The 20,665-nt window shown below is 42.3% G+C and overlaps 1 protein-coding gene across 1 annotated transcript in view; it reads left to right on the top strand.

The window, feature by feature from the left end:
• Positions 1-20,665, top strand: part of KIF5A (kinesin family member 5A) — an 800,696-nt gene that overhangs the window by 367,093 nt on the left and 412,938 nt on the right. Inside the window, exons 4-6 of the mRNA XM_085654600.1 lie at positions 3,461-3,565; positions 8,990-9,038; positions 11,637-11,692. Coding sequence (XP_085510726.1) covers positions 3,461-3,565; positions 8,990-9,038; positions 11,637-11,692 — 210 coding nt within the window. The remainder of the gene's footprint in view (positions 1-3,460; positions 3,566-8,989; positions 9,039-11,636; positions 11,693-20,665) is intronic.

Genomic DNA, 20,665 nt, shown 5'->3' with positions numbered 1-20,665 from the left:
AAAACAGCACGATACATGCACCAACCAGGTCATTACTCTCTTCCTTTCTGTGTGGAACAATAGTAGAGTCAACCTTGGAGTGTCGTGGTCGACACTGTGAAGAACAGCACACTTGAAATAGAATACACCCTGAGATAATGAAGAGGGTGTCTTCTAGGATGAAGAAGTTGGAAAATAATAAGTAGATACAAATTGTAAACAAGTTGTGAAGTCTGTGATAGAATCGATCCCAAGCTGTCCTTACAATAGTTCAGGTTTCCTGACATCCGACCGCTACGGAAGAGCTATACACATACTCACCCTTTGATTAGTAGATTTGTTTATACATTCAAAGATGGCGCTTACGAAAAGGGTCATGTGTCCGAGAGATACCGGAACAGGGCGGGCGTGTATTCAGGTTCGCGCCCATAAAATACGTTTAAATAGACGCACAGGAAAAATAACTGGTGTGGGTGGAGTTTGATGACAGACGCCAGAAAAGTATCAGTAAGCGGGAAACAGATTAGATTCACAGTGGTTGGTGAAAGTAAGGGCAGTGCTCGGCTGGGGAGCGGGGACGAATGCTATTGCTTTCAGACACGCGTATGGCGCTATTGGAAAATGACCTGTTTAGATGAAGCAGGCGTATACATACAGTTGATCCATACAGTCTTGTTTGAGATGTCAGCACGGGACAAATGTGAAGGCGGGATGGGGAGTAAATCCCATGTCGCTTTGATGAATGTGAAGGTGGGAAAACTTTACCAACACTTCAACAGTAACGAAGGTTTTTCTTTCAACAGGTTGACAAATAGCAACCGTAGTAATACGTGTGGGCGGTGTGGATGTGTACACATCCCCAGGAAGGGGGGTTGCCGGTATGCACAGTGGGGGCAACCACCTGGTAAATATTCCATATGTGTGAGCATCAAATTCGAACACAAACACGCGTTGCGTGTAGTGGTTTTAAATCGTGTGCTGTGCCTAACTCTGTGTTACGTGTTGTCTGTGTCAATTTTCCCGAGGTATATTACTGAACTGATGGTGTGGCAAAGACTGACCCCTAGCCCTGAAGAAATTGCCGGATTTTTTTTTAAAAGGCATCGAAACATGTTGGCTTTCCATAAAACTGATGGAGTGCGACAGTAGGTCTTGGTTTTAAATTGAGCAGACGCACGGCAGTGATTAAATATTGATGGTTTTGCCAGTGGTCGTTTAGCTCGTTTTTATTTTGTAGAAGCAAAAAACGGTGGAATTTTTGCTTCGATAGTAGCTGGTCAGAATTGGGTTGCACGCGGAAGTCTTTACAAGTGTGTGTTTTACTTTTTTCACACTTTCAAATTATTTGTGCACTTTTTTCACTATATTTCTTTATGGGTTTGGAGGTTGCCAATGATGAGAACCGGAGCACACTGGTGAGAACCTACCAGCAGCTCCCATGGTGGAGTTTCCGTGAGGTACCTTGAAAACTCTCACACATTTTTCTTTGTTGTGATATGCATGTTGACTTTTGTTGTGAAATATATATGTTCGATTGTATACTGGGGAATGACACTAAACAACTTATGAACTAGGGATAGGAGCACCTAGATTGGACAGCATTATATAAGCTGGTACTAAAATATTAGAGCCAAAATATGGCTTTGGGTATGCTCACGAAGATTGTCCCATATTAGAGCAGGTCATTTTTTGGGATTGTTTGAACAATTTGAAGCCTATGACGGAGGCACTTAGAGAGGCCCACATTAACGGAGTTGGAATACTTTATCACTAAAGAACCAAGGCAATTACCAGTTGGATGAGGGCCACTGAGGTAAGGAAAGTTGCAATATTTCGAATTCTGCGGAGCAGTAAAAAGCAGGAGGAGATCACTACCCCAAGTTGGGGCTTCATTGATAGCTTGTCATCAATAAGGACATCGAGGGTTTTTACAGATTTCTTGGGAGACGAGTTAGGTTTAAGATGGTTGTTGTCCATCCAGTCACAGATAAAGAGCATTGTATTTTGAAAGGTTTCCTTTGACTCAGGGACTTGTCAGTCTTGAAGAGATGTGGTGAAACGGCAAACCCTCTAAAACTCCATAGTTCAGAAGGACTTTAGGTGACCTGAAAAAGGTCAGACAAGTTGATTGAGATCAATCCTTCAAAAAAGAGGAGATCCAGTCGCGCGTCGGGCCGGGTCTACCCTGTGGCATGACACCGTCCATCTGGAGCTTATGGTTGACTGTGCCAAAGGCCACCGGAGTTCCAGAAGAACCAGCACCTGTATGCAGTCTCTTTCCGTTCTCCGATTGGCTAGGCTGTTAGCAGTCGAGACCTGGAGTTTTTGTGTGTGATCTTTATTGAATTGAGGATTGTTTGTTTTGTTGCATTTAGCTTTTTATTGAGTTTTTACAGTACAGGAAACAAAAGACAAGAAAGTAATTGAATCATGTTGACTAAAATTGATAGCTGATGCATTCTCTTTATTATATGCTAACACTGATAGTACACAGTTAATTTGATTTATATATAATCATATTGTATGTTATTATTAGTTTGTACAGCAAACAATATTCCCAAGGAACATAAATGGATACTGGCATTATTCCTGAGATTGTCTCTCTTGGTGACTGGTAATCACTGTGCGTGATTTGCAATTATTTAAGATGAATAGAGGTTTCTTGGACCCAAATTTTGAGTTTTCCCAACAGCTTTATGGGGAGATACAGACACCAAAATGAATAATGCCAGCTGGTATTTCCCTGTGAATTTACAGGGATTACGAGTTATTTCCCCTGGAATGAGGAATAACGTCTGAACGCAGGAATATTGAGTCAAATTCCATGTTTTTTCCCCTTCTGGGGAAAATAATAGGTCCAAACCTGCACACATTTACCACCTGCTTAGAGCAGGTGGTAAATGTGTGGGGGAGTTTTTCCTTGGCCATGATGGGTAAATGGTGGGCAGTGGCTGCAGGAGAGTAGAGGTTCATTAGCTTCAGCTGTGAGCTTTTCTGTCCCCCCCCATCCTGCACTTTTTAGGAGGCCAGGATCCGATGAAATAGCTTTCTGCAGCCCCCCACAATACCTCTGAGGAATCTGGGCGCAGTGTCTCCAGGCCAGAATTATCAGGTTCGGAGTTTACAGACCCAACACGTTTAGGCCTCGAGACACCAGGAAACTCTTAGTTGCCAGGAGCAGTATCCCCTACAGGGATAATCTTCTGGGCAACTCCTAATGAGGGCCTACACTTTTAGGGAATTCGGTTGGTTCCTTGCTTGTCAGATCAGGTTTCCCTAAATCCCAATATACAATCAGTAGTGTTAGTAGAATTTGGCTTCTGAATGTGATATAAAATCATATGGTTAAAGTCCTACCCTCTATTGCAATTCACTTTAACTTTATTTATCTTGTGTATCTTGCAATTGTACTAAGCCTTCTTCCCATGCTACTTATTTTAAGGATTTTGTCCTGAGTTTCTTTCTTCTCGTCCCATTTTAGGGAAAGCTGCATGACCCCCAGGGAATGGGTATCATTCCAAGGATAGCTCGGGACATCTTCAACCACATTTACTCCATGGACGAGAACCTGGAATTCCATATCAAGGTAAGTAGATGCCCGTCAGGGCAACTGGACAAGCTGATGCTGGAGATGAAGATGTTTTTATAGGTAGATGGGGGCTATCAAAATCTACACTTTCACAAAACACTTACATGAGATTGAGTTCCCTGAAGTTCATACTTTCTTTATATTCTATACCTTTGCTTGCTTTTCTGTCATTCATATATCTTCTTGGATTGTCGGGGCTTTGGGGTGCTTGAAAAAAGTAAATCTACATTCATGCCATTACCTGTGCAATTATATGGCAACAAAGCTTGGGAATGTCCAGAAATATCTGCATTGGAGTAAGAACAGGAGACAAAGGACCAATTTGCAGAGGCATTTGTGCAACTAACTTCAAATTAGGTTCCCAAATGGCCTGATGTAGGAGTGCAAATTCACTTTCCCAATTTACCAAATATGAACTTTACACTTACTTTTTGGTACATATATGGTATTTGAATAGGGCGAACCTACTCCTAAGGCAAAAGATAGCTATACGTGACCAAAGGCAAAGACACGGTCAATGACTGATTGGTGAGGAAGCTGCCTCCTGAGAGTGAATGATGATTGTTAATTCGTTATGTTTTCAGCTGTTTCCTAAATAGGAGCAGGGTTGATTGAGGTGGTCATGGGGATCCAATTGGGTGTTGATTTTCTATTATTAACTCAGTTGGGGTAATATTTATACAAACAATATTTGGACACATTATTTCTGTCAGACGATAATTGATTATATTTTGCTACAATATTTGTCGTTTTAGATCCTAGGTGAATAAATGAAGAAGACCTGTTACCTTATTTTTTTAACACTTTGTCTCCATTTACCTGGGGTTCTGTTCCCTGTCTCCACTCGTATGGTTAAACTTCACTAGCTTTGCGCTATAGGCATACCATGTACATACATACATACATACATACTTACATACATACATACATACATACATACATACATACATACATACATACATACATACATACATACAAAACTGGTATCGGATTGATTTGTAGAAGGAGACCCAGTGAATGATGTTCCCAGTAAATCCCATTCGAGTACATCTATTTAATCTCACAACGTTACCAGCGTATGGAATAATATCCCATTTGAGTAAATCTACTCCCAGCGGCAGGGAATGGGCATCCCATGGTGAACCTAGCCTAGAATACTGGTGAACACAAACATTTTCTCGGCCCATTCACACTTACATTGACTGCAGATGCACTCCAAAAATCGATACATCTACATGCTAATTTAGGTGTAAACCTATGGGTCTCGAGTTACAACTTCAGTAGGCAAATTGGGGCCAGGGAGTGTGTAGTAAATGGAGAGACAAAAAGAGAAAGAGAGTCAGAAAATGAAAGAATGGACTGACAGGATGAGGAGGAGAGGAGAGGCAGTAAACATGCCATAGATGTCAGGACAGGCGAGGAGTCGATAGATACATGCATGTAATGAAAAAAAGAGACAACAAACTGGAGAGACCGAGTTTGTGATACACAAATGAAAGGAATAAGAAGAACTGAGATGGAGCGCATGTGGTGAATGGAAGTTCAGGGTGAAAAGGAAAGCCAGCTATACAGTGATGAGTGAAGGGACTGAATGAGAGGGAGCGAGAAGAGCCAGAGAGCCTGTTGTAAATGAATGGATAGATTTAGGATTGGGAAAAAAGAGTCCTCACAACGAATGGCCTGGCTGGAATGTGATAATTATTGCACCTTTTAAAATCTGATATCACGGGTACCGCAATTTGAAAGGTATGACAATTATCGCCAGTCATAGGTTGTGTCCTTTAAAATGGGACAAAACATGCAGATTTTGGTGCTTGGTGCACCAACATCTGCATACTGACTGGTAATTAACAGCCATTGTCCTCCTTTAAAATTTGACATTTCACCTGCCGAAATATACCTGGAGTAATTACCATACATTTTATAATTCTTATCCCTGTCCAAACTTTACTTTGTGCAGATTTCAGAAAAAAAGGGCCACCCGTAATAAGGTTTTGTACGTAATGGATGAACAAAATGAGAAAAGGAGGGAATTGGTGAACATATGATAAATGGTTGGATGACAAAGATAAAGAGGAAAGACTGAAACTGTAATAATTGGGGGTAAGAGAGAAGAGTCAGAGGACCTGTGGAAACAAAGAAATAATAGTAGCTGGAGAGTCACAGTGTCTGTAATGAACTAGGTATGTGACTGACACATGGCAATACATATAGATCCAAAAGTGTTCTTGAAATGTAAATTGGGCAGCACAGACTCAGTATTTACCTACAGATGTGCTGGTCTCCAAGATTCCTTTCACGAGATGAATGTGCCTACAGTATGGCCAGCAGGGCTTGTGTACGGTGGCCCTGGAATTGGAATATTTCCATAAAAAATAACTATAAGATAGAGTGTTCTAAGTGGTTGCTTATAGGAGCCAATGTCATGAATGGACAGTGGTTGCATTTTCTCATTGACTTCTCTGCCCAGTGGCCAAGATGGAGTGTTGTACCTTCTTCAGGGCTGTGAAACATTTCTTAATTGGGTCTCTGCCGGGGACACAGAAGTAGAGCAAGTACATTTAATTTCTGTCTCCCTCCGTTTAATCAGGCTTTTGGTACCAGAAACAGCTATCATAACTGATAGTTCTGAAATTGTGCGTGATGGCACACCACTTGTACACGTGCATCATGTGCAGCATGTCCACTTTCCTGGATGTAAGTTCATCCTCATCCGTTCCAATTTTTCTGCCAGACGGTGTGGAGAGTAGACTGTATCTCACATGCTCAGTAAATTGCTAATATTGGGCCTTGTGTCCGATATTTTCGATAGTAGTCTTTTTTTAAAAATCTTTTTGCTATTTCATTTTCCTAAATTGGTTTCTTCCTTTAACCCATGTAGTGTATGTCACACCCCTCTGGCTTTAAGCCAAGAGGGTTACAACACCAGCCGTTTAGTGCAGCTGATCCTCATAACCTGGGGCTTTCTTCCTTCACGATTACTAATCATGTGCATGGCAGTGTTTTAAGTGCTATCATCTGTGCGAGGTATAACCACAATCGCCTGCCTTGCAGGCAGAGAAAGGTCGCACCAGTCCTGCAGGAGAGGTCGCTTTTCGCTATTAGGAAGAGGAGCTTCTCCCAGGTTCTCGGTTAGACAAAGCAGTGTCCCTTCAGCTAGTGAGGTCGAGAGATCCCACCACAGTGGGATCCTTTCCCAAGAGTATACAGGTTCCCCCTGACCAGGAACACCTTCGTCTCTTGAGGGATTATTTTGTTCCTGAAAATAGGCCTTTTAAAATGCTGACCTAATTTTCCTTAAAGGTTTTATGTAGAGCACTTCTTGCTTGATGGACATAACATCAGCCAAAAAAACATAAGGAAGTTACATGCACTTTTCACCTCACAAGCTGCCTCAGGGTTTCATAACAACACGGTGGCCCTGACAAATTAAACATTTTGGAGCTTGGGTATTTCTGGCACTTTTAGCTTGAGAGAACCTGTATGCAACTGAACAATTATTTGTGAGAAAATGATGCTAGACAAGCAGCTGTTAAAGCCACCACTGCACTCTGCATGGAAGCCACCTCCATCTGCTGTTCGAACACTCGCCAGCAGATCTAAGGCCATGCTGGTGGCATGTATGCTGGGTAGCCATATGGAGTACTCCACGTGCATTCTGCTGAGTGCTATCATCTCAAGACTTCCTCTCTGATTCATGATTTAGCCACGGAATTCTCCACAATCTTTTAGCCTATGCTTTAATGCCCAAGCTTACTACCAACAATTTGAAAATGGTAAAGAGCAAGGACGTAAGAGTAGGCTAAGTTTGCCTTTATGGTGACACCATTATTATTAGTGCCCTATTTATAGCAGGCCAGGGTGAAATCTAATTTACGCCAGCATAATTCATATAATTGTGTGGTTTCGCATTACACTTGTTATGTAAAAATTCCAGAAATTACACCATTATGTCCCATCACATAATTACGCAGCCACTTGAGCCAAAAATATAGCGTGGAAGCACTGAAACAACACAAACAACCAGGAAGTGACCAGTTGTTGTTTATGCAATTGTGTTTTTCATGATATTTGTTAACACAAAATGCGTCTTTGAGGCAAAATTAGAAACGAGGATGCATTTTGTACTACATTGTAGTGCTAAATAACAGATTTGAATTTTGCATAGTTACGCCCAATGTGATGTATCCTGTGACAGGTAATTTTCCTGCAATTTCCCGTAATTATGCAAAAGCAAATTGAGCGGATTTCCCACACCAATAATCTAGAGGTGGGTAAATATAAGACTTCTGCCAAAAAGTGGTAAATGTCCTGTCTGCCATATTAAGACTACACTCATGTCAGTGACACTCTAAACTTCCCTACTTGGGACAGCCACTGCTTTTTGACCAATGTTCCTCTACGCCAAACAGTAAATATGCCCTTATTCTGTAGTCTCTTTACCATGATCACTGCCAGCTGACCCCTCATCCATCAGCCAAACCACACACAGTGATTGGTTCCCTTTATACAAACTGGAAGTTGAAGAGGGTACATTTACCCACAGAGTAAGGCCAGGCAGGGCATGACTCATGTGCATGTAGTAGTGACATAAAAAAGCTTTCAATAGCCTTAGAAGCAGTTTCCTTGCCCACCAGTATGAGGCAAGCTTATGGAGTAAAAGTAACTGAGTCATCATCAACATAACTTTATCATATTGTTGCGGGCAAAGGGTGATGTGGTTAGAGCACATCAAGAACCTTCACTTTGGTTAAAAACCTATACTCCTTTTAGGGTTTGCTGCAGTATTTGTAGTTAATAAGGGTGTCGCGGGTCATTGTATCTCTGTCACACTGCACCCTTTTCCTGATTGTAGCTGTTGAACTAACAGCGCCTGGACCATCTCTAGGGGCCTCTTTAGATCTGGCTATGTGTAGTCAAGATGATCATCCTCACAACCGTATGCTAAAAAAACTGGAGGCCAAAATCACATCCTGATGCTTCAATCCAGTTTATATGAAGGTTATAAATGTAAAAAGTACCTAAAGTACCTCGATGGTAAAACCTATTGGCATACTTAAAGTCTATGAAGGAAAGCAGTAAGACTACAAGCAATGTTTGTGTTGAAGATCATAAAGCCTAAACAAGCAAAAAAACCTTCTAGATTAAGGGAAGCATGGATTGGTCTAACATGCCTTATCTGTCCTCAAATTATAGTAATATGATTCAATGATAATTGGATTGATGCAGACGTCTCTCACAGTGAGTGGTGGTTCAAAATTGTCCAGCAGAATGTACATTTATCAGTCAAGCAGGAGGACTTTAGCATGTAAATCTGTACTCATACTTGAGGGTGACTATGCATGCTGCAGAGAAGCTTGAAGTCATTTCTCAATGACTATTTTTGTTTTGTAACCAGTTTCCCTGCCTTTCCCTCACTAGGTCTCATACTTTGAAATTTACCTGGATAAGATCCGTGACCTACTAGATGGTGAGTAATTTATTTATGTTGTCACTGCCATGTTTCAGCCCAAACATTGAGACCTCCACCACCCACCATTCTCAATGGAATATTCTTATTCTCGTTTGTTTAGCAAGGTGCATGATCAGTGGAAAAATTCACAGTGAAACTAGAAATGTATTGTGGTGAATCAGAAAAGGAGTGAGAGATATGCTTCAACACCCCTGTTACGAGTTGCACAGCAATGGGGCATTTTTACGGCTGTAATGCCACAAGGATTTCCCAGATCCGTGAGGTTTAACACATACATTTACCACATGCACTTAGCAGGTGCTAAATATATGTTGCGGCTCTGTGTAGGGTGGGGGATGAGGAAGGAAGGTTAGGGGAGTATGGGAGGGAAGGGTACACATATTTTAACTGGGGCAAGCATATCTAGCAGGAATCTATTCACCAACACTCAGTTAATGTCTGAATGTATTGATGTGGTAACAGCACATTCATTCCCAGCAGTAATTATTTTACTTGATGTGAAAAAGGCCTTTGGCCTCGTGGGTTCGATTGTTTTGTTTCATGTACTGAAAAATGTAGGTTTCCCTCCCAGCTCACGAGGTCAATATCTGTTCTATTTTAAGGGGCATCCTCACAAGTGATTGTCAATAGTTTACCCACCGGGCAATTATATCTTCAGAGAGGGAGTGGGGGGGGGGGCATCAGGGCTGTCCCCTCTTTCTCTCTTATTATTTGTTCTTTTTACCGAACCACTAGCTCAATGTATCCACCAGAACAATACCATTTTGGCACTCCTTTCTGCAATCCCCAAGATAAATCCCTATGCAGATTTCATCCCATTTTTATACCCAGCAAAATTAATATAAATTTGAATGTATGACGTTACATCGCGGTCTTCACACCGCAATACTTTTACAATGCAGTCATTACAACGCAAGTTGTTACAACGACTTGCGCTGGAGGGCGCTGGACTTAGGAATAGTATGATTTACTATTCCAACTCCAGCCTACGTAACAGTAGGGAAGGTGTTGGAATAGTACATCATACTATTCCTTAGTGTATTGCGCCATCCAGCGCAAGTCGTTGTAACGACTTGTGTTGTAATGGTTACCTTGTAAACGTATTGCGGTGTAAAGACCGTGTTGTAACGGATGTCTCCCTATAAATTTAGTCTGCCAAGTAATTAAAACATATATTTCGCCTAGGGTTACAAAAGCAATTTAATTAAGACAGAAAGTTTGCTATTTAATACAATGGCTGACTTTCTCTAAGTTACTCACTAAGGGGAAATTATAAAAAAGAACCTAAAAGATATCTTGGTGTTTTATTCAGAACAACCAGAGAATTTTATTTTCCAGTTACTACACTCCGTTAATGAAAAAGACACTTTCCCTCCTTCATGAATGGAAATCCCTCCATCTGTCTATTGTTGGACAAGTAGTATTAATCAAGATGTCGATTCTACCCTTATTGTGTTTCTTGACTATGTATTGTAGGTTATATTCCGTTTTTGTTCAAGAAACTAGAAAGGACTCTCATATCTTGCCTGGAATGAGAAACGCCCCAGAGTGATGATAAAAGTTTTGCAATTAATTAAAGAGTAAGGTGGACTGAGCCTTCTGGACTTTCACATTTTATTTGGCATCATTGCTGTTACAGATGCTCATTCTCCATGCGCTCCTTACATTTTGACAATTCAATATTGTAAAGAATGCTTAGCAAACTGAATATACATTCTCCACCTTGTTTTATCAAAGGTCCATGGCTTCTAAAAAAAAGTCAGGTATAAGTCCCCAAATTATTTATGGACCATGAGGACAGGCATATTTCTGTACCAATGAGTCATTATTATGCCCAGTGCTGCCCCTCTAATCTTAAAACCATGTTACCTAAGGTAGAGGAGAACACCTGCTTCTTTATAATATTCTTTCATAGCTGCAATACATCTAATCAGGTAGGGTAGGTGCCTGTAACTGTATTTAGAGAGAAGTGGAAGAGAGTTTGATATCTCTGATAATGAATTTGAGCATTTCTTATCTTTGATTGTCATAAGTAATTAAATAGTCTGCAGTAGGCACACGCCTTCTGAGTATGTGATACTGCTGGTCTAGGACCCCAACACACCAAACCAGAGATTGAAATCATAGGGATGAAAGTTCTCGTGTTTCTCGAGGGAACTCTAAATGCAGAGTATAATCCACTGCCTGAGATTTCTCCTTAATACCAACCCTTTGATGGAGAAAATTCAACCTGTGGATTGTACTCCATGTCCAGAGTTTCTTTCATATTTGAAGGGTTTTCGGTTCCCTCCAACCTCTAAGTGATATCCCAAGTCCCTAAGGTCATTATAACCAATGTGAGACCAGGTAAGTGGTGGCACAGTTAGTCGTATATGAGAGAGAGACTGAGACATAATTTGAGGACAGCAGCAGGAGACCAAAGGTGCTGGAAAAGTAAGGTCATGTAGGCGTGGACCATGCAGTCTGTGATTGAAAGAATGGAACCATGATTTAAATTGAGCATTCAGTCGCATGTCTTGGTGTTCTACTGAATGAACTGTTTGCAAGTTGGAATCAGCTTTCTTAGTTTTTTTTTTTAATGTTTCACTCTTCCAGTGTCCAAGACGAACCTCTCTGTGCATGAGGACAAGAACAGGGTTCCATTTGTCAAGGTATGTGCATGTTTCCAGATAGTACCTTCTTTTTCTTTTAGTTATCAGTTTTCAAGTGCCTGTTTTTGTTCATCTGTAATTTTTATTGTTTTTCTGATAAAGATTGCAACAAATAATCACAAACTGAGAGGGGAGACATTTGGTCCAAATGTGCTAGTGAGAATTACATTATGATCTTAATGATTGTCCCTTCTTTCACTTGACCATCCATCCACTCACCCTCCCAGCTGCCACTGCTCCATGGGTGATAGTATCTTTGAGTAACCAAATGCAAAGCTTTACAATTTTTAGATTTATGCCATTCTTCACTGTTGCTGCCCACCTCTAGCCTACCAAATGCCAATTACCCTAAAATGAGGTGGCAATGTGAATGTAGGTGTGCCCTCGAGGATGTGTTGAACCTCATTGTTCTTCTAAAAGTAAATGTGTGCCATCAAGGTTACCTATAGGATTTTCCACAGCCAGCATAGACCAGGTTCTATTGTACCAATAAGTAATTGAAGGAGTGATCACGTCTCTTTTAGTGAAAGACTACAACTAGTTTTGTCACCCCCAGGTATTGCAGTGTGGAATGCAAGTCCGATCTAGGCATATGTTTGAAGTGGACAGATCTCAATCCGAGTATGAAAACTTTCGTTCCAGAATGGAAGGGAAATGCTAGGGCTTTTCTAAATATGCTCTCTATTTCCTTCCATCAAGAGGGGGATATGGGACAGCCCCACCAAATGTGTAGAGTGCCCCCTACCGCTCCTCATCCCCCAGATAGTTATTAAATGTAATATGCATCTCAGCTGGAGGCTGTCCTCAAATGTCTGTACTATTTAGCATGTAAGATTCAAGTTTAGTATCTCCAAAGTGTGAACATAAATCTTAAGTCCTGAGACTGCTTCAAATCAATTATAATGTCAGGATCTCCCAACGTAATCAGAATTTTGTCTGCTGTAGAGTAGTTTTATATTCTTCAGCCCGTATTGGATTCCCTCTATAGCCTTCTCTCTGATTATCAGGTCTACGAGGGATTCAATGTGTAAGGCAAAAAGAAGAGGCACCAAAGCCAAGTCTCTCCAAAATCAGATGTAGAAAGATCCAGCCCACCCATTCGAAAGCTTTCTCCACATTCAAAGAGACTGATATTGCAGGTGTGTTTTTCTCCTGTGCCTTCTCAACCAAGTGGACTGTCCATACTCAGCAACAATGCTCAACATCCTGTGATTCTGGGCAGATCATTTAATCTCCTCGTGCCTAACAAAAAATTAATATGTCCTTGTGCAACACAACTGGTGCTCATGTAAATTGCGCTGATACCTGAACGCTTCGGGTCAAGGTTGCGCTATATAAAACTCTGGGGAAAAAAAGGAAAAAAAAGACGGGACTTTGGGCAACCCTGGCAGGTCCCCCTCTCCAATTATATAGCTCTTTATAGAAGGTCATTCATTGAGATCGTAGGAATTGGATGGATATATAGTGCCACTGTCATGGTTATGAATCATGCACCAAAGCCAATTCTCTCCAAGATCAGATGTAGAAAGATCCAGCCCACCCAGTCAACAGCTTTCTCCAAATTCAAAGAGACTAATGTTGCAGGCGTGTTTTTCTACTGTGCCTTCTCGACCAAGTGGATTGTCCATATAATGTTATAAGTTCCTGAAGAAATGAGGCATGTTCTGGTCAGCATGTATTACAGAGGGTAGAAACCTGCCTACCGTCCATGTGAGGATTTTCAAATATATTTTAGCATCCATATGGAGGGGAGCTATTGGTCTGCATGAGGTGCACATTGGAGAATATTTTTCTTTATAAGGTAGAATCATCATAATGCCTTCACCCATGCAATTTCTCATCTTGCCTTGCTCTGCAACATGATTGAACAGCTTCCTCAACCTTAATGTTAACAGGGCTTCATAAGTTTCATATAAATCATCCACATGTTCGTCAGCGCCTTCATTGCTAGTTTATGCTCTTCTTTGGTTATCAAGGAATCGATAATCTGTCTGTCTTCTGATATCAAATGAAGTAGAAGCAACTCAGCTAGCTATTGCCTCTGTAGATCGATTGTAGATTCATCTTTCGAGTACAGTTTTATTTTATAAAAACCGCCAAGGCCAATATTTACTCTTCATCTGCTTGTAGTAATGACCCCTTGGAAGGCCTGATGTCCTTTGTGTAGTACTTTTCCTTTTTCCTATGAGCTATTGGCAGGTGGAATCCAAGTTTATTGTCTGCACTGTGTCACGTTGGTTCAGCCCTCGGGATCGGATTGTTGCTAATTGGGTTCCCCCTCTTGATCTACCCAAGCCTAGATAGCCGTAATGGCACAGGTCATTAGGAGGATCAAGTGAGGGAAGGAAAGGATGGGGACAGCAGGGAGGGAGACCTGTAAGACATAATGAACATGATTAGTACCCTACCTAGCTTCCCTAACGTTTAGTTCAGACCTTCCTAGTTCAGTCCCATAAACTTCTCTATTCTATATAAACATATGTGTACCTGTAAAGAAAACAGAACAAGCGGCTTCTTTGGCGTAGTCTTATTAGGACGGTCTTAACAGTGGTTCTCCATGGTTTGACTCATAAACGGATACACAAATACAAGAGCATCATAGGACAGTAATACAGCGTCATCAATGAGCATAGGTGCACCCTAGACATACAACGCAACTGCGTAGATCCCTCCCCGCACCTACCCCAATCAGGGCTCCACCTTGCTTCACAGGGAGAGCGCGAAACCGCTATCTTAGGATGTATCCCTGTTAGAATGGAGTCAAGAACATACAAACACAAAGACTGATACAGACGTGTCAACATATAAAGTTTATCGCCATAGTAGAGCCCTTCCTCTATCTGAGGACGGTAGTAATGAAGGAGGTAGTTTGCAATGGATGCCAACAAAAAAAAACGTAGGGTATGCGGGGTGGAAACCAGAGAATAGTTTTGCTCAGGTACCACTCTCTACCAGAGAATGTTCGTGACTATTTTCTCTCTCTGCTCATAGTCTGAGGATTTTAACGGAGCCGGAATGCCTCCGGGGAAGTTATATGAAATGAGGTTGCTAAGATTTTTGCGGCAGTAATACCACCACTCCAGGAGACGATAATCCCCACCCTACCTCCGCATGAGCTAGCTCCGAGCTCTCCAACGGAGTAGGGGCGGCGGATCACAACAATGGGTTTTCACGGGTTTGGTGCACTGCACCCTTACCAGACCTTCGGGTCGAGTAGAGGCCCCATCTGCAAAGGAGCGAACTTGGGCACAAATTGTAACTGAGGACAAACAGAAATCTCCACTGGAAGCGCGCGACTCCTCTGCGGCCGCTTTGTGGGGCGGCGCTGGCGTCTATGTAGCAGACGCGTTCCGGTGACGTTGGTTTTTTCGCGCAACGTGTACGCTCCTAGGGCTTCTGGGATATGTAGTTTGGAAGGGGGTTTTCGACCGTAGCGTCTCGAGCGCGCTCGAGTACGGTCCATAACACACTGTAAGACCTCTTACTCTACTTTATTGGTGTGAATAGTCTTTAGCTGGCCCACAATTGCCATTAACCATCTCATATTAGCCATTGTGAGTGGTTCTATGTGTTCGTTTCCTTAGATTTAAATTCCTGTTCTAATTTCTGGGCATCCTGCAGTCGAAGCTTGCAGAGGTGGGCCATCATCGAAATACAATTCGTACTCACCACTGTTTAAAGGTGACCCGTATTCCCACTGCTGTCTGATTTTAGGCTGGGCCCGCACGCAACAATAAGTGTAAAGGCCACTTAGTGGAACGTGTGGGTTCAGATGCAGATTAATGTTAGCAGTGAAAGCCACGTGGTCAGAGAGTGTATCCAAAGAAATTATTGCATTGCTGATACGAGAACCAAGAAGCTGAGTATTAAAATCAGGTCAATATGGGATTAAATGCAGAGGATGTGAGAGAAATAAGTGTAGTCCCTGTCTTCAGGACTACTGGCAAATGCCCTAAGTCTTCTCTTAAATTGCTCCTCCTATTCTCCCCAATCAATCCATTTGGCATCCCACACCGACTTGAAATCGCCAGTTAATAATCAGCAGTGGCACTGGAATTATGTGGCACTGAATGCCAAATTATGCAGCAGGGTTGACTAAATTATTTGGCAAGGAAAAGCAAATTATGCGCCATAATGCGGCACATTTCTTGCCTTTCCGCTGTGCTGCAACACATGTCGCTCTGTTTTTAGTAACTTTTGAACGATCTGAGTTAGAAACTAGATTATTCTTGTGTTAAAATCTCCAGATTATGCAGCATATGATGGATTATGTGTTGAATGCGGCAAATCTATAATTATGTGAAAAACACCACAGCCGTGCAATCGCATAATTTTATATTAAGTTCCGAGTTGCAATTTCTGCTAATGTTGACACAAATGTCAGCAGAAAGGTCTCCTGCACAGTGTTAGGTGCTATGGTTTGGGGCTATGCTCGCAAGAGAGCCCTGGGTTTATATACCTGTCCTTTCTATCTATTTTAGCATTGGTCACTGTTAAGCAACATCTTCAGCATATATAAAGGGACACACCATTGTGTTTCTCTGTAGATAATGAGCGGTAAGCTATAGGAGAGTTTCTACGTTTCATCCTGTTCTGATCTTTACTAGCGAGGTGGGTTCCTGAATGCATACTATGGCATGTGGAAGGAGCTCAATTGATCTCCATAATGGTCCCCATTTCTCTGCATGTAGTCCCTTTGCATTATAAGAGTGCACCTTCACTGTGATCTATTTCTTTGCTATGTAAATTTCTCCTCCTCCTCTAGGGTGCAACAAGAGGCTATGAAGCTATGGGATATTTTAGGGAAATGGGTGGTGTGCATCATCTTTTGCGTGTGATCCTCGACTATGTTCCCCAGGGCAAAAGAGCAGATCAAATTTCACTCCCCTTCCTCCAGCGCCCGCTAACCATTCACAAGCTCAATAGCCCAGAATAGTCTTGTATATCACCAAAACATATTACCCTTCCAGAGTCCCCACGATTCCTGCTGATTTCCCCTCCTTGATTGCACTATGCTGGAGGACTCCACGCATATGCCTGAAATCACCATAACCCAGCCACGCCTAATCTAATAACACCCAAGGCAGCTGTTGTGATGCCAACCCTGTGAAGAAGGTCACCAGTTGACTATGTCTTTATCCCCCCTTGTCACATCCCTCTGGTGCCATTTCTTTCTAAACCAATTGGAGCACCTGCTAGGTGTCCCCCTGCTCGTAACAAAATCTACCACCAATTAGTAACAACCTTAACAGTCATTAGATTGTCGTAACAACTTTCTCGGATCTTCTTGCTTTCAGTCACTACCAGATTTTTTTTCAGCTGCATTCTCTGCAGCTGTACACCCATGTCTTTCACCCCTCGATATCTGTCTTTCGTTTTCATATTGTTCATCGAGAGAGAAAGAACTGTTGTCAGCTCTCTGTTCCTTGTGCTATCTTTGTCTGACCCCAAGTCTATTTTCAGACCTTTCTGTGACATGGTGCGTTGCTCTGGCATAATCAAAGATAATTCCAAAGGTGTGTGTCCAGCTGTAATGTATTTTCTCTGATTTTAACTTTCCAGGAACAGATCTGAAGGTAATGCACTTTTTATAATGCTACCTGAGAAACATTCTTATAGAGAGTGCAAGTGAGTCCTTCAAATGAGATGTCCTGGAACCCACAGCATCCACATCCACAGGTCATCAATGTTCTCCAGTATTGGATCCTTTGTAGATTCACATGCTTGAATCATTCTACGTCATCAAAGTGGAAGTCCCACTGTGCCATAGTAAAGCAGTATAGAACATTACTATAGACTATAATGGCAATGAAACATTCATTTTAATAACTTAGCCACATCATTTAAAAGTTAGCAAACTTAAGCCAATCAGGCAACAGCACCTTCTGGAATACTCCCCACAGAGGCTGATTCCCGCAGATTTTCTACTGAACATCATGTGAAGGGAGTCTCCCTGAGCTCTGCTCAGTTCTTCAACTATATTTTTAACTTATACCTACAAATACCAGATACTGACTATTATCATGTCATAGCCAGCCAGGAAAGGATTTTTCAGACCCTGTGGAACCTATGGAAAAAAGGGACTTCATTCTGAAAACCAAGACAAGGAGTGTTTCTACTACCTACATCCTGACCACAAGGAAAAGGACTGCAACATCTGTCGTACTTTTTCCTCCAAAACTCTTAAAGATAGCTTCTCCTATGGCTGCAGAAATTGAAATAAAAAAAGTTTGTTCTTTCTGAGGAGGAGGATAGTGAGGATTCTACTCACTCTCAGGAAAGGTCACTAAAAAGAGAAAGGTTGCATGACCCAGGGTCATTAGAGGTGTCTAGGAAGGCCTTGAAAAAGGCTCCTCATGAGTTTGCAAGAGACAGTTCTCACAAGGAAAAGAAAGCGAGAATCTCCTCAGAAACTTTGAGGTCAGAGCGTACCACTTTGTTTTCCAACCTGGTGGTTCGCCTGAAGAAATCTTCCTCAGAACTGTCCATGGTTAAGACTAAACTAGCTCTAAAAATGGGAACAAACGCATCATCGCAGTCGAAAATACAAGTGTCGTCTTGACCACAACAGCGTTAATGTCGACAGCAGCGTCGACTGCGGTTCTGTTGATGACAACCACATTGACGACATTGTTGACGTACATCCCATCAGCAAACGAATCGTCGACAAGTGCTCCATTGACGATGGCAATCCAGCCATCAATGACGATATCGTAGATGAAAGGACCATTCACAAAAACAGCGTCATCAACGTTCGAACTAGCAAAAAAGCTTCCGCAATTGGGGAACACTGCCACGTAGTCGACAAAGACTTCGTCAATGATACCATCGATGAGGGAGGTAACATCGTAGGAATTCTTTCTTCCAAAGCATACATCACCTAGCAAGGTCTCTCCTCTTCTGCCAAGTCACCTTCTTGATGAGGATTCAGATGACAAGGGTCCATTTGGAACAGTCTATGGCCCTTTTGACCTAAATGTTAAGTATCAGGAGAAGGACGAGGAAGAGTATTACGAGGATTATTATATTCCACAACAACAGCAATACATGGAAAGGAATAAGCTGTATATGGAACATTTCCAACACTATAGCCACTCTCCATCACAAGAAGGCATGGTCCATGTTCCACCAGCCTTGGTCCAAAACCTCCAAGGCATGCTGTAAGACTATTGTAAAATATTCCTGGAACCCACTAGGGGCAACATCTCCAATGCAGCCCATTTGTCCACCTCCAGCCCCAACTCCTAGAAATCCTCATCTTTTACCTCCAACGTTAACACCTAGAATGACTCCTTCTTCCAACATCGCAGAGCCTCCTAGGGATGACTATCCTCCTCGGATGATGACAGGAAGTGGAAATACCCGACAATTAATTTACTCCCAACAAATGGGATGACTATTTAATTCCAACTCATTCTCCACCTGCACCGCAGCCAGTGGACTCTCCACCTGATGACATTGGAGGTTTCTATAATCTCATGGAAAGAGCTGCAAAAAAATTCCAGTTACCTATAACTGATAAGCTATCAGACTACTTCTTGTATAATTTTAAAGAGCCTACCATGAGATCAGTTAGAGGGATCCAAAGTGTGGATTGCATTTGGGAGGAGGGCACAAAAATCATGAAAAATCCTGCTACAGTCCCTGCTGTCCTGCCAAGGATTGACAAGCAATATAAGGCAGCAGAGAATACGCCTGCATGTTTGGTTGAGCACCCAAAATCAGATTTGGTGATACCTCAGATGGCTCAGCGTCGGTCTAAGAATCCTTCGACACCCATATCAACTCCGCTTGATAGAGAGGGTTGGCTCCTGGATAATATTGGCTAAAGATTTTCCACAATGTCATCAATTGCAGTTGGAGCTGCCAATGAATTGGCCATATTTGGCTGGTACAATATGCAAATTTGGTCAGACATCACTGCATATATAGATCTTTTACCTGAAGACAAAAAAGGGGAGGCACAGAAAGTTCTTCAGGAGGGCAAAGGAACCTCTTCTGAAATAATAGACTGTGCTATGGCTATAGTGTCAACTGGATTCAGACAACTGGCAGAAGTTGCGGTTCTAAGGCAACAAGGATGGCTGAAGGTGATGGCCGACTGCCGAGCAACATGACCGCAGCTTGAAAAAGCTCTGGCAGTCCATAGTTAATGTCCCCTAATACATCCTTTCCTATATCCGTCATCCTATATCTGTGATAGTTAGGCAAGGTCTCTCTATGGCCTGGAGAATCTGACGGGACCCCCGGCTGGCAAAATAAAATGGGCTGAGGAGCTGCTGGTAAATGAGGCCTGTTTGGAGCGGTGTGTCCACGGCCTGTAGTAAAGAAAGGCTGGCCGGAGAGTCCGCGCAGGTGAGACCCGAGACACGGTGCCTGCGAGTCGATAAAGAAAGCCATTGCAGGGGACACGACAGCGGGAGTAAGGCACTGGCCCTTCGGGTCTGGCGGGAAGCCGAGGGCTACAACCCCCTCAGAGCTGCTCTGAGAAGCCTGGGGTACCGACGGAGAGAGCGGTGCCTCACGTCCTGAGCTGTTGCCAGGTGAGGTGAGGTTTCTTACTCAAACACTACGGGTTTTCACCAGTATACCATGTTCCTCCAAATGAGACTACTGGTATTTTAGGTTGTATTAGTTTCATTTTCGCAGCTACACTTTTTTTGCACATTCATTTTCCCTTTTTCTCACTACGCAGTACAATATTATATCTAGGTACTGAGGAAGGCTAAGACACTTTTTAGGTCATGATGGCCGAAACATGTAGGCCCTCTTCAAGATAGTTGCAGTTATTATTTTAGAACTGCACCAGCACTGTTTTAACCCTGACACCAAGAGATAATCAATAAAGGTTTTTTTTCTCTAGGTAGTTAGTCTTATCTCACACTTCACTCTTCTCTTTGCACAGCACCCATCACTCAGATACCATTCTTAGCTTTACGTCTTGTGGATTTTAGTAGATCCTAGGAGAGAGTT

The sequence above is a fragment of the Triturus cristatus genome, chromosome 4_1 (genome assembly GCF_964204655.1).
Source record: "Triturus cristatus chromosome 4_1, aTriCri1.1, whole genome shotgun sequence".
Taxonomy (NCBI): domain Eukaryota; kingdom Metazoa; phylum Chordata; class Amphibia; order Caudata; family Salamandridae; genus Triturus; species Triturus cristatus.
The sequence above is the reverse complement of the archived record's forward strand: the minus strand, read 5'-3'. Positions and strand labels throughout refer to the sequence as shown.